This window comes from Paroedura picta, chromosome 2 (genome assembly GCF_049243985.1).
Source record: "Paroedura picta isolate Pp20150507F chromosome 2, Ppicta_v3.0, whole genome shotgun sequence".
Lineage (NCBI taxonomy): Eukaryota > Metazoa > Chordata > Lepidosauria > Squamata > Gekkonidae > Paroedura > Paroedura picta.
In genome coordinates, this window is record NC_135370.1 from 151,755,376 (window position 1) to 151,775,775 (window position 20,400).

The window sequence follows — 20,400 nt, forward strand, 5'->3', positions numbered from 1 at the left end:
CTTGGGTGGCCAATGGGAAATGGTGGTTCAGATTGACCTCAACCAAATGCCAGGCAGACCTACAAGTAGATCTCAAATGCTGTTCAACTTGGGTATATTTAACATTTCCTGTTCCCCCTGAAACCAAGAGCAAGGTTGTGTCTTGGAGCCTGTACTTGCAGAGTTGTATCTCATGTGTGATGAATGTTCACGGGAGGTTTTTTGTTTGTTTGCTTTTGTCCTGTCTAAATCGATACTGGTAGTTGGAATCCACCTCCAGAGTGATAAATGGAATCATGATGATTTCATTTATTATGGAATTTCCCTTTTTTCTCTCAGACAGGAAAGTATCTTTTCTCCTTCTCCCGAGATTGAACTAAATGAGACAGTGGAAGACGTGTGACTAAATCCGCCCAGCATTTTTGAAATGCTAATAGAGTTCACTCAGAATGGGTTTCAGATCAAGCTGTCAAATTAAAAGAGCCAGGCAGCCCATTCCCTCCGCCCCCGTTTGAGTGCTAGCAGCAGGATGGTAGAGGGGTGATAATTTTGATTTTGATTTGCAAAATTGCATGAAGGTACAGAACTGTAGACAGCAGGCTTTCTCAACCATGGTCTCGTGAAACCCTGGAGTTTCCGAAATCGATGGGAACTAATTAAGTTTTTATATCTTTTGAAGATTTACTTAACATTTATTGGGTGATATGACCACATATGGTCATGTTGACTCGCTCCCCCCCCCCACCATGGTGAATGATGGGCCTGGAGGGGGTGGGAAGGGCAGGGGTCGTGGGTGACCAAGTATACAGCTATGCTTCCCAACCATATCAACTGGGCCAATGTGCAGCTTCAGTTATCATTTTGAACATGCTAGGATGCAGGGCCATCTTAACAGCATCATAGGCCCCAGGGCAAACCAATGCATCAGGACCCTACCTACACTACCACTCATAGGAATAAAAACATAAATTATCAATTAAAATTAAACTTATATTTTTTGTACCTCCAATATTACCATGAGACAAAGCCTAACCCCATTTCTGTCTAGGTCTACATTCTATGGTTTTCACATCTTGTATAAACAGCTTGTCCATTCACATATCATAATCTATCAATACATACATACATAGATAAGCATGGGGCCCCAATGCTCATGGGGCCCCTGGGCAATTGCCCAGTGTGCCCATGAGGTACGATAGCCCTGCTAAGATGATCTGATTGTATCTCCTGGTATCTTGTTTTGACGCTTGATTGGCTTCAGTGATCTTTCATATCTAGAATTTTTTAAAATTATTTTTACATAGAGTGGCACTGAGCTTTTGCATTTGGGAATTGTGTTAAAAACATTGGCGGCAAACCTTGGACACAATGCCCTTCCCAGAGACTCCCTTCCTGTTTATTAACTTTCATGTCAGAGAACAGTATCCTGATACAGAAGTTTAGCAACTGAAGTGTACCATCCCACATCTCCATGCCATTAAAAAAATCCTGGCTAAACTTCTAGGTATTAGGTCAGCTGAACAACTAGGAAGAAAAGCAATTCCACCTACACAACCCCTATAGAAAAGACAGGCTATACAAGGGAGCTTCAGTCCCAGTTATTTCAATGGAGCTTATACAGCAGAACTAGATAATTCAGTTTTATGAGCCTTAAACTGTTATCGGAGGACCTCCTTTATCATTCACTTGCATTAAGTCTGTAGTGGTAGGATCTACATTTTGACCTTGAACTGTTTGATGTGAAAGATTTGAGGTCTTCTGTTATTCAGCTCATGGGACGAGGCACCGGATGTAGAGGAAATGTCAATATCCTAGTTAGTTATAGTTCTATTTTTTTTTAAGTAGAATTGTCTGAACCATGAACAATCTGCCATAACCTATCCCTCCTTTTGTTTTAAGTTCTCTTTCCTTAACTCATATCAGAGTAATAACATGTCATTCTTGGAGAAGCCAACCACAATGTTAAGACTTTAGCATGACTTGAGTGACAGCAGCTGAATGTGTCTCCCTTCCCCCTCACTCAACATTAGCAGCTATTTCGTGAACAAATCTAAGACTTGGGTCCCTGGTATTTTCAGCTCTGATTCTTGTTATCAGTGCAGCCATTACTTTGAAAACAATTTGCTGCAGCAAAGTACAGTAACTGGTATTAGAAGAAGCAAAGGCTCTTGTTTTATGATTTGACTCTCCTAGACTCCTCGTGGATTTCTTTATGTCCTGAGCTTATGTCATGAATTCTGAAATGGAATAGGATTGGTTGTTGTTGGAAACATGGGCACAGTAGAAGTGAAATGAAGGAGTACAGGAGTCATTGAGGTGTCACGTTAGGGCTTTCTTTTTTAAGTTCTATGTTGATTTTTGTCTTTCCATCTCTGGAAATCTTTAAAAGGTTAAGCATTAAAGCACTCCCTCCGACATATTGTTCACTAAGCTGTCCAGATGAAAATCAGTGGGCATTTCTGCACCTGTTAAATATAGTGAAATGCTTACCTTAAGTAGTCATTATATTCTGGCCCCTCCATATGATGTCACCAGCATCCAGTGTCTGGGCAGTAACCAGTCGGCTACATCCTCCATTTTAAATTGCTAGTTGGGGAATCACATCAAGTGGATTCTCCAGCTTAGCATGAGCTACAGGAGAGCAACCAGCAGGCAACCAGAAGAGGGAAGGTATGGAGGATCAAACGTGCTAAAGGCGTCTGCCTCATCCTGCCCTCACATCTGCCTCCCTCTCCCTTGTCCCAGGGATGGGAATGTCTTTTTTAAAAGGTCTAACTTCCTGGAGTAATGAATAGGTGGACAAGCGTGCAGGCGATGCCAGAAATAATCCCCACCCCAAAAATTGTTACACAAAGCATGCCTCCCTAAAGTCCCCCACCCCCAAAAAAATCAGGAACCAGATTAATTTTTTAAAGTATCAAGACTCATTATTCCATAAGGGGTGGCGTTCAAAAAGCATTATGCATCTATGATTTCAATGGAGAACTATGCATTTAAAAAAATTAGCAGGCATTGCTGACCTTTAAAAAAAAGGAAAAAGGGGATTGGCTGCCTGGCATGATTGACAGGCGGAGAAGAGTAGTGTGTAAAGTGCATTGCTCTTTTCTGCCATTTCCACCAGGCGATGTGGAGGGTGAGGTGTGAAAAGGTGGCAGACTAGAGCAAGACTGCAAAAAGGTGAGGAGGGACTGGGAGGCATGATAATGTTTAGCAGTATGCCATTCAGCTGGTGTAATGCTATTTTTGCCAATATGCGGAAAAACAAAATGAATTCAGATGTACCTGTTTACCAAATTATATGCCTTTTTTCTTGCAGAAGCAGACTTACTACTATCACATCTGCTGCCACCATTACCAATGATTTTAATAGGGCATATAGCAAAATGAGTGGGCTACCCTATCAATTTGAGATTTTTTTGGTTGAGACTTACTACAGTGTGTGTCTTTGTGCCATTGCTCTGTGCTGATAAACCAAGTTAATCTTGCAGTCATTTCTTGTGATCACTTGTCAAAAAGTTACCAGTGCCCGTTTAGGCACCAACGCAGACAGTGCAGTCTAGCTGGTATCACATTTAAAAACTGCATCTGGCCATTATAACTGAAATCAGAACATAAGTGCATAATGTGCAAAATGTCTTTTACACTTCTAGGGTCAAACTAGATTATTTTGACAATTATTTTGGGCAGGGGGTGGGGGAAGGAGAGTGGGGGAGGTGAAGGGGAGTTGTGAGGGGGCAGCGGGGGAAGAGATGGGTGCGTGGGTGAGTGTTGGGGGGAAGAAGCATTGGCTCGGGTCGTCCCCCCTGCCTCCTGCTGGACGGTGGGGCCTCGGCCCAGCCAAAGGGCTGTCCCTCCGACTGGGCCCTCTGCTTGTCAGTCCAGGGCCAGGGGCCAATCATTGCCCCCCCCCCCATCCTGGTCAGGGTCCACCCCCAAAGCCCTTACTGTTTTATTTATACCGCTCCCGCGGAGCGGTTACAGATGCCAGTTGGGACAACACTTGAAAGGGTCCTGTCTCCTAATAAAGGATGGTTTGTTAGGAACAGGCCTGGCAGTGATCACCAAAAGCACACTACCTATACTACTTTGCCTTGGTTTTAGTGGTCCCCATGCAATTGTGCTCAAGTGGTTGCAGATCCTGAACTACTGGACATGGCACAACCATGGCAAACTGATCCTGGTCCAGCACCAGCCTAACTCTGCTCTGTCACTCACCACTGTGCAACTGGGATAAAATTTTTCCAGAGAAGGGCTGCCAACAGATGGAAGGAGGGAAAGGTGAAGACATGTTGTGGTGGAAAAATGAATGGATAAATACAGAGTTTATTTATTTGTTTATTTGTTTATTTGTTTATTTGTTTATTTGTTTATTTGTTTATTTGTTTATTTGTTTATTTGTTTATTTGTTTATTTGTTTATTTGTTTATTTGTTTATTTGTTTATTTGTTTATTTGTTTATTTGTTTATTTGTTTATTATTGGATTTATATACTGACGTTCGCCAAAAGGTCTCACGGCGGTTCACAATAAAATATAAAAAAGTAAAATCACATAAAATCCCATAAATACACCATTATTACAATAAAAGATGGCATTCTATTCTATAACTTTCCCCGCTTGTTCAGAGAGAGGTCGGGCATTAATCCTGTAAGAGAGAGAGGGGACAAAGATTGGCCGATGGATTAGGGATCTTGGATGGAACCCGGGCTCTGCCCTGGTCTCAACCATGTGCCTGGCAGAAGAGCTCTGTCTTACAGGCCCTGCGGAATGATGGTCATTCCGACAGGGCCCTTAGCTCCTCCGGGAGCTCATTCCACCAGGTTGGGGCCAGGACCGAAAAGGCCCTGGTCGAGGCCAGGCGAACGTCCCGGGGGCCCGGGACAGTCAGTAGATTCATACCCACAGAGCGGAGAGCCCTGCGGGTGGCATAAGCAACCAAACGGTCCCGAGGTAAGTAGGACCCAAGCCGCGTATGGACCCAAGTTAGCGATGGCATGCTAATTTTTAAAAGTTCCTGGAATATTTCTTTAAGGAGGTATTTTCTTCTGGGCAGAAAAGCTATCAAACAAGCATTTCTCAGTCATCATGAATCTCTGGCCCAAGAGGAAAAAGGGAACCATCTGTGACCTTGGAGGAAACATTAATTTGTGAATTGAACTGCCTACATTCTTTCCCCACACAAATGAATTTACTCATTCATGAAAAGGCAGGTGAAGGAGCACCTTTCTTATGCTTGGGGATATCTTTCTGTTTTCCCTTTTGAAGGGCTCATTTGATTGATATTATTATATTGGTGGTATCTGATCAAGAAGATTAATCTTGGTAGTACTACAAGAAGCTGATTTCACAGTGGTATATAGGAAATTGGACCTGATGATATCTCAGCCTTCCCTACAGAACTGTGAATATAGGAGAGACTCTGTACGTTTGCGTTTTGTGTTTTGAACTGGTGGTGATTTCAGGCCTTGCAAAAAAAACTTTCTTGTAGTCTTTCTTTTAGCCTCTCCTCTATTAGCCAGTCTGGCACTGCATGTGAAGTCCAAAGCTATTCATTCAATGGGATCATTGCCATTAATTTCAATGGGAAGTGATCACCATCCTTCAGTCATATAGGCCACTAAAAGGTACAGGTGGGGAAGAAAGCCAGTTACCTGTCAAACATCTCTGTATTAGATCTTCTCTTTTAGTCCCAGCTTCCATTCAATGATAGACTCTCATGACAAGCTAATGTCCTCTGCAGATATTGTGTTAATTGTTTTTTCTATTTGTTGTTGATGTTGTTTTTCCCTGCTGGCATGCAATGGTAAAGGTTAGCTTTCAGGAACAGGCCTGTGCATGGCTGATAAGGTGTTCAGCAGATTGAATTTGATTCATTAGGTTTTGTTCCTGTAGACATGGATTCTGATGTGCTGCAGGAAAAAAGAGGCAAGCAGGCATGCACAAACATACAAAAAGGTGCTATAAACCAGGGGAGGCCATATGGCCCTCGGGGGGGCTCTGGGGGGGACCCCAACATCGCCTGGGGTCATCTATTGAGGACGTAGATTGGGAACAGAAGAATGGAGGCTCCACAGGAGAGAACAGGGTATTATTTTACTGCCGCCATTGACTGTGTTGACTGAACCAATTGTACTGCCTCCAATTGTATTGGAATTTTTAATGTTTTTTAAATAATTTTATCATTGTAAACTGCCATGTGCAGGCCTGGCCAAGAGTGGCAGTCTAGAAATCCTATGTATGTATGTGTGTATGCATGTATGCATGTATGAATGATCACAGACTGAAAAATGTGGGAAGGGAAGCCCAAGGGTTTATGGGGAACCCTGGTGACTGAACCTGTGAATTACTCTTGTTTTCACATATGCCATCATTAATTGATAGAAAGTTTGACCTTTGTCAAGGAAAGAAAAAGAAATAATGTAATGCATTATTTTGTGTGTTCTTGAACGAATGCATTCAAGAAAAAAAGAATGAATATGCTTCTGTGGTCTAGAAATTGGTCTCATATATATATATAAAACAAGGTATGTGGAATATAGTTAGCTCACTCTTAGCTTAGGCATTTTTAAGCCTGGCTTATCGTGTAAGCAGCCAGCTTATGGCAAGGGGCCTTGGAACCTGAGAAGAGCTTCTAAAAGGTCCATAAAAAGGTTGAGAATGGCTGCCATACACTATTTGCTACACACAGGCTTCACTGTGTTCCTTACACTTCCTTGCTCATACATCTCCCTCTCCCCCATTCTTACTTTAGCTATGGAATGAAGAACTAAAGCATGGAAAATGCTTTCTCTTTCAGGAGATATGGTGTAATGTGAGACACAGTGTGTACATTATCAAATCCACAGCTACAATACATCACCAGTGCTACTGCACTGACATTTTGAATAATATACTAGCTGCAGGTCTGATGCTCATCTGGCTGAATTAAATGCTTGTGGACTGACAGATTTATGTTTTCCTAAGAAATTCTTGTTCAGATAGGCACCTGTACTGTATGTCCACAATTGATTGATGGATTGATTTTAAGAATTGATAGGCTATCTTCTCTGCCAACAATGGGATCCCAAAGTATCTCACAGTAAATACAACATAAAGATAGCTACCTACTAAAAAAAACCCTCATTTCAGTCATCTATAATAAACAGATTCTTGTTCGCCATCTGTTTGTGGAACACATAACTTATCAGGAAATGATTCTGGGAGCATCGAAATTGGCCACTGGCTTCAGGATGATCATGGACTAAGTATTGTGATACATTGTGGGATTCAGGACATCCTGTTCTGGGTTATCTTTCAAATCCTCCACCAACCCTGTTTTTGACACTGGAATCTATGACTGACTACCAGGTTCAGGATGGCAATTGAAGTGACAGAGCCACAAAGCATTGGTGGTCTGTAATGTTTTGTTTGAAATATGCCTTTCTGGAAGTTAGATCAAAGTGTTATTGATGAAAATCTTCTTTCTTAATATTTATATATGCTTCCCAGAAGGTGCCTCTTACATCACAGGCAATTTTAAGCAATATAGAGAAGTCTTCTGGAATTCTTACAACAGGCTCACTATCTTGGAAATGTATTTTTCTAAAATGGCAATACTTGGTAGTGCGTACTTCTTTATGAAGCTCACAAAGCAGAGCATCATCCTGATATCTCTGATGTATCAGTGCCACTTCCAGGTGACATCAGCATGCTGGATGATCTTCTAGGTCTGGGTAAGTGTTGGCGGGGGCTCCTGGAGAACGTCTTCTCTTCCTCCTCCCAACAGTTCAGCTTTACCTGGCAATTCTAGAGAAGACCCAAGTAGGCCATAAATTCCTTAATTCATGTGAATTAATCTCATTTCTTACCTCTCCCTGTCTTCTGTGTACTGTGCCCCTGTGCATAGGTATAAACATTCTCTGTGCATAAACATCCTATTCATTCATCGGAATTAACTGAGAAATGGATATAACCTTCACATTCCTTCCTATACCTGATCAGCCATAACCTTCACATTCCTTCCTGTGCCTGATCAACCACTAAACCATTAAGCCAGTAAAACAATGCATTATTTAAGATCATTGACCAATTTTTACACTGTGGTATGCAAGTATTAAAGGTTGCAGTTGTATGAAACTTTCCTGGGAGTAAGCACCATTGAATAAAATAGGTTATTTCTGAGTAGATCTAATTTAGGCTTACTCTCATAGTTGCTTAGAAGAAGAGTTGGTTGTTATATGCCACTTTTCTCTACCAGAAGGAGTCTCAAAGTGGTTTACAATCGCCTTCCCTTTCCTCTCCCCACAACTGACACCCTGTGAGGTAGGTGAGGCTGAGAGAGCCCAGATATTACTGCTAATCAGAACAGCTTTATTGGTGCTGTGGCAAGCCCAGGGTCACCCAGCTGGCTGCATTTGGGGGAATGTGGAATGGAACCCGGCTCGCCAGAATAGAAGTTGGTGCTCTTAACCACTACATCAAACTTGCTCTTTTTCAGACCTCTTCCTCAGACTGGATATTTGCAATAAAACCCTGATTTAGGACACTGGTTTAAGCAACTACTAGAAAAAGAGTTAGTTTTATACCCTGCTTTTCTTTACCAGAAGGAGACTCAAAGCAGCTTACAATTGCCTTGCCTTCCTCCCCCCCAAAAGGCACATTGTGTGGTAGGTGGGGCTGAGAGATTTCTGAGAGAACTGTGACTGGTCACCCAGCAGGCTTCATGAAGAGTGTAGAATCAAACTCAGTTCTCTATAGTAGAGTTTGCCACTCTTAACCACTAAATGACACTGACTTACATTAGGTATTTTTACCTGTAAACAAATTGTAAACATTTAGCCTAAGGAACAGTTTTTTGACTGCCTCCATTTTGCTTGCCCAAGCAAACCCAGTAACAGCAGCACAAGTGGGACAGCTCTCTTCAGACCAACGAGCAGGCTTCATAGTGAAACGGCACTGTTTTGGTGTGTGAATATTATGTCATGAATATATGTCAATCCTAGATCTCATAACAGAGTTGGAAGGGATTTCCTGGGTCATCTAGTCCAACCCCCTAATTAAAGTATTATTTTATGCAACTTTTATTATACTAATAAACAAACTTTTTGTGGAATTTTGTGGAATTTGTGGAATTTTCATGCCTGATTTTAACATTCTTTTTTGCCCCTCTGTTGATTAGAAAGGGGTCACTTTTTTCCTCTGCCACAATTCCTCTGACATTGAGCAAATGATGCCATTTTTAGTGCCTTTAATGCCACTATAGGCTGCATGAGTACATGATGCATTGGCTCAGTCAGGCAAGAAGTAGAGTAAGTGGACCAAAGTGGATCGTAGTTGCTCAAAGATGACATGTTGCTTAAGCAGGAAGAAGAACAGAGGAAATAGATTCAGCCAGTTTGATGGTGAGCTCCGTAATGCTTAGTTTAGCTGTTGATGGAGTTTACTGCTAGCTATTAAAGGGTAATGTCGTAATCATTATTTATCACCTTTCTCTATCATAGCACTAGCAGGTTCAGTTTATTTCAGTGTGGCTTCCACTGAAGCTTGTCTGGATACCACTGACTGTGAGATTCCGTCAGAGAATGACTTAAATTTCTGCCCTTCCTGGACACTGGCTGCTTTATTTTTCATTAGATGATCTGAGGTTTACTTTTGATTCTGTAGGATATCAGAGACAAGGAAGTGTGAATTAAAGATTGAACGACACTACATGCCAACAAGAAAAGGCAAGAGTCTAGCTCTTCCAGCCAGAACAGGATCACCCTTGATGGTCTGTTGTCCAGAGATTTTGCTAAGCTGGACTTCTTGCACTCGCCTTAGAAACAGCTTTCCAGTTCTTACAAGAAAAAAAGTGTCCTGTGTTGACTCGGTCAAACTGGACTGGAAACTATGAGTGCCAGTCTAAGCAGAGTTACACCCTTAGTCAATCAAAATGAATGAATAATAGAATCATAGAGTTGGAAGAGCCATACAGGTCATCTAGTCCAACTCCCTGCTCAATGAAAGATCAGCTTAAATCGTCCATGATAAGTAACAATCCAGCCACTGCTTAAAGACTGCCAGTGAGGGGGAGCTTACAACGTCCTTAGGCAGCCAGTACCAGTGCTGAACTACTCTATGAATTTTTTACCACTGATATTTAACTGATACTGTTCTATGCTGGGCCTCTGCCAATGAGTTGCAGCAGAGCACCATGCTCTGCCATTTATTGTGTCCCCACAGTGGGGAGGGGCGCATTTCAGTGGTGGAGCTTTTTTTCTACTTTCTGCATCCCCACAGGGGACATGTTTTGGTGACGGAGAATCTCTGGCGCTAAAATGTGTCTCCCTGGGAAACACAGCTGTGGCAAGAGTGTCTGTGTGTGTGTCTTTTCACAGGAAGGTGGGATTGTGTGAGAGCACAATCTTGTTGTTAGTTGCGAAGTAGTGTCCGACCCATCACGACCCCATGGACAATGATCCTCCAGGCCTTCCTGTCCTCTACCATTCCTTGAAGTCCATTTAATCTTACCTTCCTGCAAAATAACAACAAAAAGAACCATTTGACCCTGAGTGGGACATTTCCAGTCCTCTTCCAGCCACCGTAGCATGGCTCTTTGTGCATGGTCCTGGCCTGGCCACTGATGGTGGCTGCGGCAAAACAGGGAATGCTGGAAAATCAGCATTCCCTTGCCATGGGCTATCAGAGGTCCTAAAGTGGGCCAGGGCTGTGAGAGGGCTGGGCCGGTGCCAACGTTATGTATAAATGGGGATTAGCCTCCTGTCATGCAGGTATTGTCTTAGCCTTTCCTGCCCTGCGTAGTCTAAGTGACAAGCTTTCAAATACTTAAAGATAGCAATCATGTCCCCTCTCAACCTCCTCTTCTCCAAGTCCCTCAGCCTGCCTCATAGTGCTTGGTCCCCAGGCCTCATATCATACTCATTGTTCTCCTCTGCACCCTCTCAATTTTGTCTGTCATTTTTGAAGTGAGACCTCCTGAACTGCCCAGAGTGTGGTCTGACCAATGTGGTTACGGTGGAACTATGACATCTTGTGATTTTGTACAGCCCAAGACTGCATTTGCCTATTTTTATTGCCACATCACACTGTCTGTTCATATTTAGTCTACAGTCCACGAGGTCCAGAAGTGTATCTCCCATCCAGTATTGTATGCTTCTCATTTTTGTGACCCAGATGACTGATGTAACTTTTTTTTAGGATTTCACTGTAAACCACAGAACTCTTATTGAAGGACTGTCATCTGATACTAAGTGCTTTGATATGAGGCTGTTTATTCATACTATACATTTGATTCTCCAACACATGGATAAGGGAAGCAAAGTACTTACAGTTGACAAACATTGATTTGTGATGCATTAATATATCCTAAATGGTTGTCCTCATCTTTTCCTAAGCAGACATAATGTTGACCCACCCATCTTCACCTGATACAGCTTTGGGAAAAGCACTGGGAGCCCCATGAATAGGGTTGCTAGCTTTGGGTTGGAAATACTTGGAGACATTGTGGGTAGAACCTGATGAAGTGATATTGGTGGAGTGGAAGGATTTCAGTGGGGGTATAATACCACACAGTCTACCTTCAAAAGTGGCAATTTTCGCCAGGTGAACTGATCAACATCATCTGAAAGTCAGTTGTAATTCCAGGAGATCTCTAGCACCACCCAGAGGTTAGCAACTCTCCCCATGAATCATGCAGACACTCCTAAATAAAATGGTGTCATGCTGAGCACAACCTGAAAGAAAATCCCAGTGTGGAAATGGCTCTCCTGAATGGCTGTCTTCTGTAGAATTCTTGAAGGCACAGGGACTGCTATTAAGGCCAAGAATTTGCAGTCAAGGTGAATTACTTCTCAATCCTCCATAGAGAAACCTGCCTTACGTTTTGACTCCTGTGGCTTTTGCTCAGCTGAAATTTGCTCTGTGAACTGGAAATCCTCAATTCCTTCTGTGTTGGCCCAGTTCTTTCAGAACTGTATTAATGTAAACGTCTCTATATTTCTTCCAGAACAATGCAATTCCATTTTTTTCTGATTAAGGATTTGGATTTAGATTATGGTAACATTAGCAAGTGAAGCATAAAATGAAAATGTTTTTTCATGTACTGAACAACCTTCAAAGCTGTATTTATATACATCTACATGGTGTCAACTGAGCAATAAATTAGCACTTTCAAATCATTTATTTGCATACGCTGTGTTAAGACTAGTTTTTGTAAACTTTATTTTACTTCCAGTGGTACTTTGTTGTGCTGTTTCACATCTACATCTAGAAGCATTGTGCCATTTCACATCTACATCTAGAAGCAATCTATTGACATTGAATTGAATGGGAGTTGTGTAAACTTTAAAATGAAGCTGAATCAAGTCTTTAGTGCCTCTGTTGTTACGCAAAGACAAGGTCTCCTAGTGAGCTTGGGGAAATTAGCTTAAGGAGACCTAGCAAGGGGTGGTAACTTGGGATATCCACCAGTATTTGTAAGGATTGTTCCCTTATAGAAACTCAGAATAAACCAGTTGGATGTTTGACCAGAAAGGTTTTTATTAAGGGAGATAAGGGAGTACAGCATACATACAAAACACACTGGAAAAAAACACACAAGACTGGCTAAGAAGATAAGGGTGGGAAGGGAAGAGAGTATTTTTTAGGGAAGACAATATTTACCAGTCTAGAAGAGAAAGGGCCCATTGATTCAGCATCAAAATAATTGGCATTTTATGGAACAAAGAAAGGAAGGGGACAATGCATTGAATGCATATATGAATCCAAGAACACATACTGGACAGGGGCTGAATGCCTATTGATATAGGAAGAATTTTACCCAAGGCTAAACTGATGTATTGTACGTGCCTCAAAAACACTGACTAAGTGAGTGTTCTAGAGTTAAACCATGACTTTGAGAGACATGTGATATCCTGAAGTGAACTATGGGCACTAATGGTTCTTGATGACCCTTTTAGTTCTGGATAGGAAAGCTATCCAGTTGAGAAAGGTGTTAAGTATTCCTAAATTAGGGCAACTATATACATGGGAAATGAGATTGTGATTTGATGAGATTTGTCACAAATTCTTGGGCAATTTATTACCCTAAATTAAGTATCTCCCTGAGGTGGAGGAAGTTGCCAGCAGGTCAGCCCTTTTTTACCACATGTTCTAAACTTTATGTCCAGACTTGTCTCTGGAGTCTGGTATCCAATTTGTGTTCTGTTGGGTCAAACAGCATGTCTGTACTTATGAGCTGTTGAGCCAGACAGCATGTTATGTCTAATATTTGAAATTATTTTGAAGGAACGATATTTGTGATAATAAACTGCCCCTCAATGAGAGGAGGGATCTGACTGCTAAAGCCATGATAGAGATGGTCATGTCTAATGGTATATCACTGTCTACTAGGGTTGGGCGCTTCGGTGTCTGAAGCGGCCGTTCGCGCCTGAATGGCCACTTCGGACGCCAAAGCGCCCAACCCTATTGTCTACCCATCTATCTCTTTATCCAAGCTGTTTTCCAGTTAGCTCAGGGTTTCTCATGTCTCCACAATAACCCTGTAAGGTAAACTAGGTTGTGAGAGGGGGACTGGCCAAATGTCCCCTAGTGAGCTCCAGGAAAGGGTAAAGATTTGAAATCAGCTCCCCCCAGTACTATTTCAGTGCATTACCACACTAACTCAGAGAGTTTACATTAAACCATTACCATTAATCTGTGATTTGGCATGATTTAGTTTTACTAAATACTCATGGAAAATGAATGTGCATGGAAATTCAGCATGCTTTTTACTTATATATAATAATGAAGGTGGAATACAAAAAGGCAGTGGGGCACTGCTGACTCCTAGCATTTCTGAATTTCATTTCCAGATGCTATGATGTGTTCATTCATGTGGAATGGAAGCCCACCAGCTGCACATTTTGAGAATGATGTGTCTGATAACAATGAGATTCTCTACCTGTGTATTCCAGGGTCCTTCCCTTAGAAACTCTCTCAGAAAGCAGTTTGAAATAAAATAAAAATGATTTTTCTTGAAAAAATATTTTAAAAAAACTAGCACACTTGCACACAAATTAAGCTACAAGTTTGCACACAAATTCACACAAGAGGAAAGCAGAGATGATATAGTATGCTATGGGATTATAAAGGGGAAAGGAAAACTATAGCTGTTTTCGTGGCATGCAAAAGTCCACAGAGAAACAGCCAGCATTTCTGGAAGAGACAGAGAGCCCATAAGAGCAGGCAGTATATGTGGGATCTCTATGGAACACATGCACAGTGGGGCTCTGGTGTGAGGCTAAGGTTGGGTGATGTGACTCCTAAAACAATGCATTTAAATGGGATTGTTGTTGTTGTTATGTGCGAAGTCGTGTCCGACCCATCGCGACCCCATGGACAATGATCCTCCAGGCCTTCCTGTCCTCTACCATTCCCTGGAGTCCTTTTAAGTTTGCACCTACTGCTTCAGTGACTCCATCCATCCACCTCATTCTCTGTTGTCCCCTTCTTCTTTTGCCCTCGATCACTCCCAGCATTAGGCTCTTCTCCAGGGAGTCCTTCCTTCTCATGAGGTGGCCAAAGTATTTGAGTTTCATCTTTAGTATCTGGCCTTCTAAAGAGCAGTCAGGGCTGATCTCCTCTAGGACTGACCGGTTTGTTCGCCTTGCAGTCCAAGGGACTCGCAAGAGTCTTCTCCAGCAACAGAGTTCAAAAGCCTCAATTCTTTGACGCTCGGCCTTCCTTATGGTCCAACTTTCGCAGCCATACATTGCAACTGGGAATACCATAGCCTTGACTAAACGCACTTTTGTTGGTAGGGTGATGTCTCTGTTTTTTAGGATGCTGTCTAGATTTGCCATAGCTTTCCTCCCTAGGAGCAAGCGTCTTTTAATTTCTTTGCTGCAGTCCCCATCTGCAGTGATCTTGGAGCCAAGGAAAATAAAATCTGTCACTATCTCCATTTCTTCCCCATCTATTTGCCAGGAATTGAGAGGGCCGGCTGCCATGATCTTTGTTTTCTTGATGGGATTGTATATATGGGATTGTATATATGTGTAATGGGATTGTATATATGTGTAATAAAGAAATCTAGAAGGTGGGTAATATTCTTCTCTGTTGTGGACAAAACCTTGAGTGGCATCCCGAAGATTTCCCAGGATGGAGATAATACCTTTGATTGCTACATGTATACCCAAGATAGATTTCCCAGGAAAGGAAACAAAGATGTTGGTTTCATCACCTGTATAAGGCAAAAATGCTAATGATGTCCTAACAACTTGAGGATAAGAGGATGGAAATGGACTAGGTATGGTGTCGATGCTCATCAGGACTACTGGAGTTCTGTAAGTGTGGTGGGAAAGAAGAAGCACTTAAGGGGTGATAAGTTTAGTAATGTTCTTAGGTGCACCACTGACCTGCAAATGGGCATTTTCTTTCTATCGGGAGGAGAGAAAAGCTAGCAGTTGGATACCTCTGCGATCCAGCTAAGAGGTCCAGGCAACTCCTGGAAAGCATGGCACATGATTGGAAGTTTTGTAGATTTCAAGATGGCGCCTGGAAGAGGGACTTTAGCAGGGTTTAATGCTATAAAGCTCACCCTCTAAAGCAGCCATTTTATCTTGACTGTATGTTTTTATTTTATATCCCAAAATGATAGTATAAAGGGGTACAGAAAGGGAAAAACTGATTGTATATTATCTATCTTTCTATTTATCTAAATATTTCTCCACAACATGGTGATTTTAGGACACTGTCTATAAAATACAATGATATTTACTTATGATGGGTTACATTTCTATTTTATGTTTTAGATTCCATATTTAATCTATTTTGCAACTACATTATTGGTTTCATCATTACTACATATTCAGTAGTATACATTTTTGCCATTTCTGAATACTTGCTGCTACTCTTAAAATAGATAATATGTCAAAGTACAAAAAGAAACTCTAGTATATATCTCAGCTCATATCTCATAATAAGAAAATAAAAGATGTTTTTGCTCAAGATCAACTTCCTTATACATTTGTATTCAAGATATTTTATTTGAATCTTAATTATATGCATGTGCATTGCAATACTATGGAATTGGCTCTACCCCCATTGTCTGTCCTCTCTCTGATTTGGCTGGGCTCTTCATGCTGCCAGCTTGGACTGCATTTTCCTTTCAGCTGCTTGCATGCTTAGCCCCTCCTCTCCCCTCTGAGCCACTCAAATGTGTTGAGTGGAATAGTGGCTGCCTCCGGCCTGGTATCGCTTGTCTGAGGCAGACCTCCATTTCTCTTGTTGCTGCTGTTTGTGTCTGTTCCATGCCAAATAACTGGGCGGAATTGTCTTTTGACTCTGCTCCTGCTGGCTCGAGGGCTCTTAGCATCATTTATTGTTACCTGTCACTCCGACATCAAGGCTTGCCTCCTCCGATTGTTGTGTGGGGCTCAGTCAGGCAGTGGGGTTTCTCTTGTTATTCCATTTGCTGGGGTTGAGGTGGAATCTGGGTTTTTTGACCTTGAACGTTTGACCTCATATTCAGGGTCTGGAGAAATACATTTGTATACAATTTTTGAACTATTTCTTCTAAATTTGTCTCCTTGTGTATACATACTCCATCTCTCCTCAAATTTGTTAACTGACCTGTTTCTCAAATAAATTGTTAGTTTTGCCATTACTGTCTATTCAGCAAGTTTATTTTCCCATTCTTCTAAACATGGACGGACCTCTAGTTTCCATTTTGCTGCACAGCTAATTATAGCTGCTTTCACCATGTATTTGAATACCTCTTCCAAAATTGTTGGTAATTTATTAGGTAATAGCATAAGCAGACTATAATAAGCAGGGGAATTGCTCTTTACAGTCTGAAGACCAGTTGTAATCCCAGGAGATTCTAGGCTCCATCTGGAGGTGGTTTTGCATTTTCATGTAATCATTTTACCTCTTTTGAGGGAGAATTTGGCAGTAATCCTTGCAGTGGAACAGTGTCTGCAGGATGGGAATTTAATTGCAATTTCAAAATAATCCTTCCATCCTTTATTTCCTGTCATACTTAATGAATCTGTAGTGTGATGGTTTCCTTGAATTAATATTTAGATTCATGTTCTACCTTTTGTTTAAGCTATTGCATTCAGTAACTCATTTAGATTCTGTATAAATGGCTCAAGCCGCAAGCCCCATTAATGTACCTTGTATTGAGCTCACATTTGCCTCACCTTCATTCCTTTCAAATTTAATGCTTCACAAATCTTTTGTTGTGGGGAAATGGCTTTGTCATAATGACTCCATTTGACATCTGACCTCCGACTTCAGCTATTTGATCAGAAGTACCTGCAGGTATATCAAGCCAGTGTCTTACTTGATAGTTACACATTTCCTTCCTTTAGATCAGAAATTACTAGGCCAGGAGAAAAGCTTGGAGGCCTGAGGGTTGGGCTTGACTCTGCTGCCTTAACCGTGTAATAGTAGTCAGCAATTCTTCTGAGGAAAGTAGCTGCATGTTGTTAGTATTGGCAGAGTTTAAATATGCAGAGCAGTGAGCACCTGCTGGTTAAGCACAAAATAGATTTATTGTAGAAAAGAACATGCTTTACAGGAAAGAGAAGAGATAGAAGCCTGCCTACACTAGCTGGGAGAGAGGGAGAGAATTGTCATTCTCAGAAGCAGCAGGAAAAAAAACTCCTGCTTGGTGCGAGCTTTTGTCCGGTTTGCTCCATGATAAGGGAGATCATACTCACAAAAAAACCCTATTTCCTTTTTGTGTCACGCTGCAAATCGGGGTGCAAATCGGGTCAAGTTTGTCTAAAGGGAATAATATGTGACAGTCTCAGTAGCGTTTTGCCCTTCCTCACTCTCACCCTACCCTTTCTATTTCCAGATTAAAAATTTTTTAAACATTGCATGATCTGTATTGCTACAGGACCACAAAGTGACATGCCCTCAGTACAAATAAAATGCTCTCTTCATTGTGCATGTTAATATTGTGATCGGACAGCTAAAACACATTCTTGTTTGTGTTTTCTGGCAGTGGGGTATGAATGGGTTAAGAAGGGGGGGCGTGTGATGAAGCAGTCATTTCCCTATTAGCTTGGTGTCCATACTCTGTGTTTTAAATATTTTTTGTTAACACACAATCATCAGGGTCCAATTACCATGGCCAGCCTATCACAACTCTACCCGAACATAAAGAGAGACCATTATACAAAGTATCCCAAAAAGTGATCTAAGGAAATGTTTTATTGTTGTTGCATCATCCCGTAGCAACTCAGAAGTGCAAGGGTTTTTTTTTTAATGTATTACGGCTGTGGTATTTCCCCATAGCAATGTAGACATTCATTAAAAAAAATTAATTTCAGGATTTTGGGGGGGGGGGCAAAGTTTGAGTCTCCAAAACAACCACTGTGAAGGGATTGGTGGTTTGCATTGATTGTCAACCAAAAGAGCGGCAGGAGAAGTGTGGGTTGTCCATGCTTTAGGCTTCTCCACCGCCTCCTCGGGAAGGGAAAGCCTGTCAGGAAGCATGCAAACATGCGGTTTCCTTTCGCGCATTTGCAAGCAGGAAGCAGCATGCATTTTACTCCTCTGTGCTGAAATGGTCAGTCCTTTTTCAGCCTCCCTCTCTTTCCTTAAATGTCTTTAGCCAGCATTGTAGCAGGGACTTGTGGGGCTTATGCTGTTTTATTAGTGAATGAAACCCAGGGTGGTAATCCATCAAGATAATTGATTTTTAGATATTAGCCAATTTTAGAAAACCCTAGTGGCTAAAGAGCAATTTGTTAAAAGCTGTTAATGAGTCAAATTAAGTTATCTGTTAGACGATTGCACAGACAGTCACAATAAGACTAACTCTGAAATCTTCCTCTTTTCCACATGCTTTTTGATAATGAAAAACTGATGTCTCCAAGAGAGGCTTTGAATTCTTGGTGCAGAAGAGTTCCTAAGATTACCCTCTGGATATCTGAATGTGTTGAATGATGTCTCTGTTCTTTAGTTTTTTGACTTCTAGATGTCAAAAACAGCTTAGTGTTGGTAACAACAACTGAATAACTGAATTTATCTCTGTGTTCAATTATTGTTGCTGACCTGCATGGTTTTTAATGTTATTGGAAATCCTCTGTATGTTTAGTGCCACACATCTCCTGTTGGCTACCTCAGTGCATCAGCCAGCTCAACGTAGTGGTTAAGAGCGATGGCTTCTACTCTGCTAAGCCAGATTTGATTCCCCACTCCTCCACATGCAGCCATCTGGGTGACTTTGGGTTAGTCACAGTCCTGCTAGAAGCTGTTTTCACAGAGCAGTCCTGCCAGAGCTCGCTCAAATGGTGTCTGCTGTGGGGATAGGAACTGAAGCCAATTGTAAGCCTCTTTGAGACTCCTTTGGGTAGTGAAAAGGGGCATATAAAACCAGCTCTTCTTCTTCTTCCTCTTCAGCATAACAATACATACAAACATCTCACAAGTTTGGGAAAAGTTTCTTTATTTGCTTGAAAGAAGCCTTGACCTTCTTCCTTTTTGTGTCTTCCTGCAGCGAGAGAAGAGAACGTCGCCACATTCCGTGGGTCTGAATACTTGTGCTACGACCTCTCCCAGAACCCCATCCAAAGCAGTAGTGATGAGATCACCCTCTCCTTCAAGACATGGCAGCGCAACGGGCTTATCCTGCACACGGGCAAGTCAGCAGATTACGTCAACTTGGCTCTGAAAGACGGCGCGGTCTCGTTGATCATTAACCTGGGGTCTGGAGCCTTTGAGGCCATTGTGGAGCCAGTCAGTGACCGTGGCAAATTTAACGACAACATCTGGCATGAAGTTAAAGTTACCCGCAACCTGCGGCAGGTAATGGGGGAGGAGAGAGAATGCTGGGAAGACTTCTATCTAGCGTATCAAAGCTGGGGCAGTTGTTAGACATAGGGGGCTCAGGGTGGGAGTTCCAAAGCATATATAAGCCTAATATTGTGCAGTAACTGGAAGGAAATCATAGTGAAGGTTAATTTACCATAACTTAGCCTCATTGCAATATCTTCATTTCCACTTAATAATTTTCTCTTCCCCCCTCCCCTGATATGATTTAACAATATGATTTTGTGATTTGACTTCACTTTCATCTCCCTTTTCCTTTGCTCTTTCCCCCCTTTCTTTTCTTTCGTTTATTATTTCCTTAATTACATTTCAATCTTATCAGTAACATTCTTGTTGCATTTAATTACAGTAGGAATGGAGACTATTTTTGCAGCTGCTTTACCCGCTCCCTTTTTTCTCCTTTATGTCCTGTTAATTGATTTAACCATTTCCATGATGTCATTACTCTAACTCTGTAAGGGGCACAATCCACTTGGAAGTTGTCCTGCACAGATGCCCCATCTGAAGAGCCTAGTGCAGAAGAACTTTCCAGGGGATGGTGTCCTCTGTCTTTGGTTTGCTTTTTTTTTGGTCTTCTTTTTTTTCCTTTTGAATGCAATGTACTTATTTTATCCTT

General features: G+C 41.7%; 1 protein-coding gene across 33 annotated transcripts in view; it reads left to right on the forward strand.

Moving 5' to 3' along the window:
• The window catches only part of NRXN3 (neurexin 3), a 1,515,064-nt gene that overhangs the window by 401,344 nt on the left and 1,093,320 nt on the right, over positions 1-20,400 (forward strand). For all 33 annotated transcript variants that reach the window (XR_013228547.1, XR_013228548.1, XR_013228549.1 and 30 more), the window contains one exon: positions 19,453-19,760. Coding sequence is in view for 29 of the 33 variants with exons in the window: in XM_077323384.1 (XP_077179499.1) it covers positions 19,453-19,760 (308 nt within the window). In the remaining 4 variants the exon portion in view is untranslated. The remainder of the gene's footprint in view (positions 1-19,452; positions 19,761-20,400) is intronic.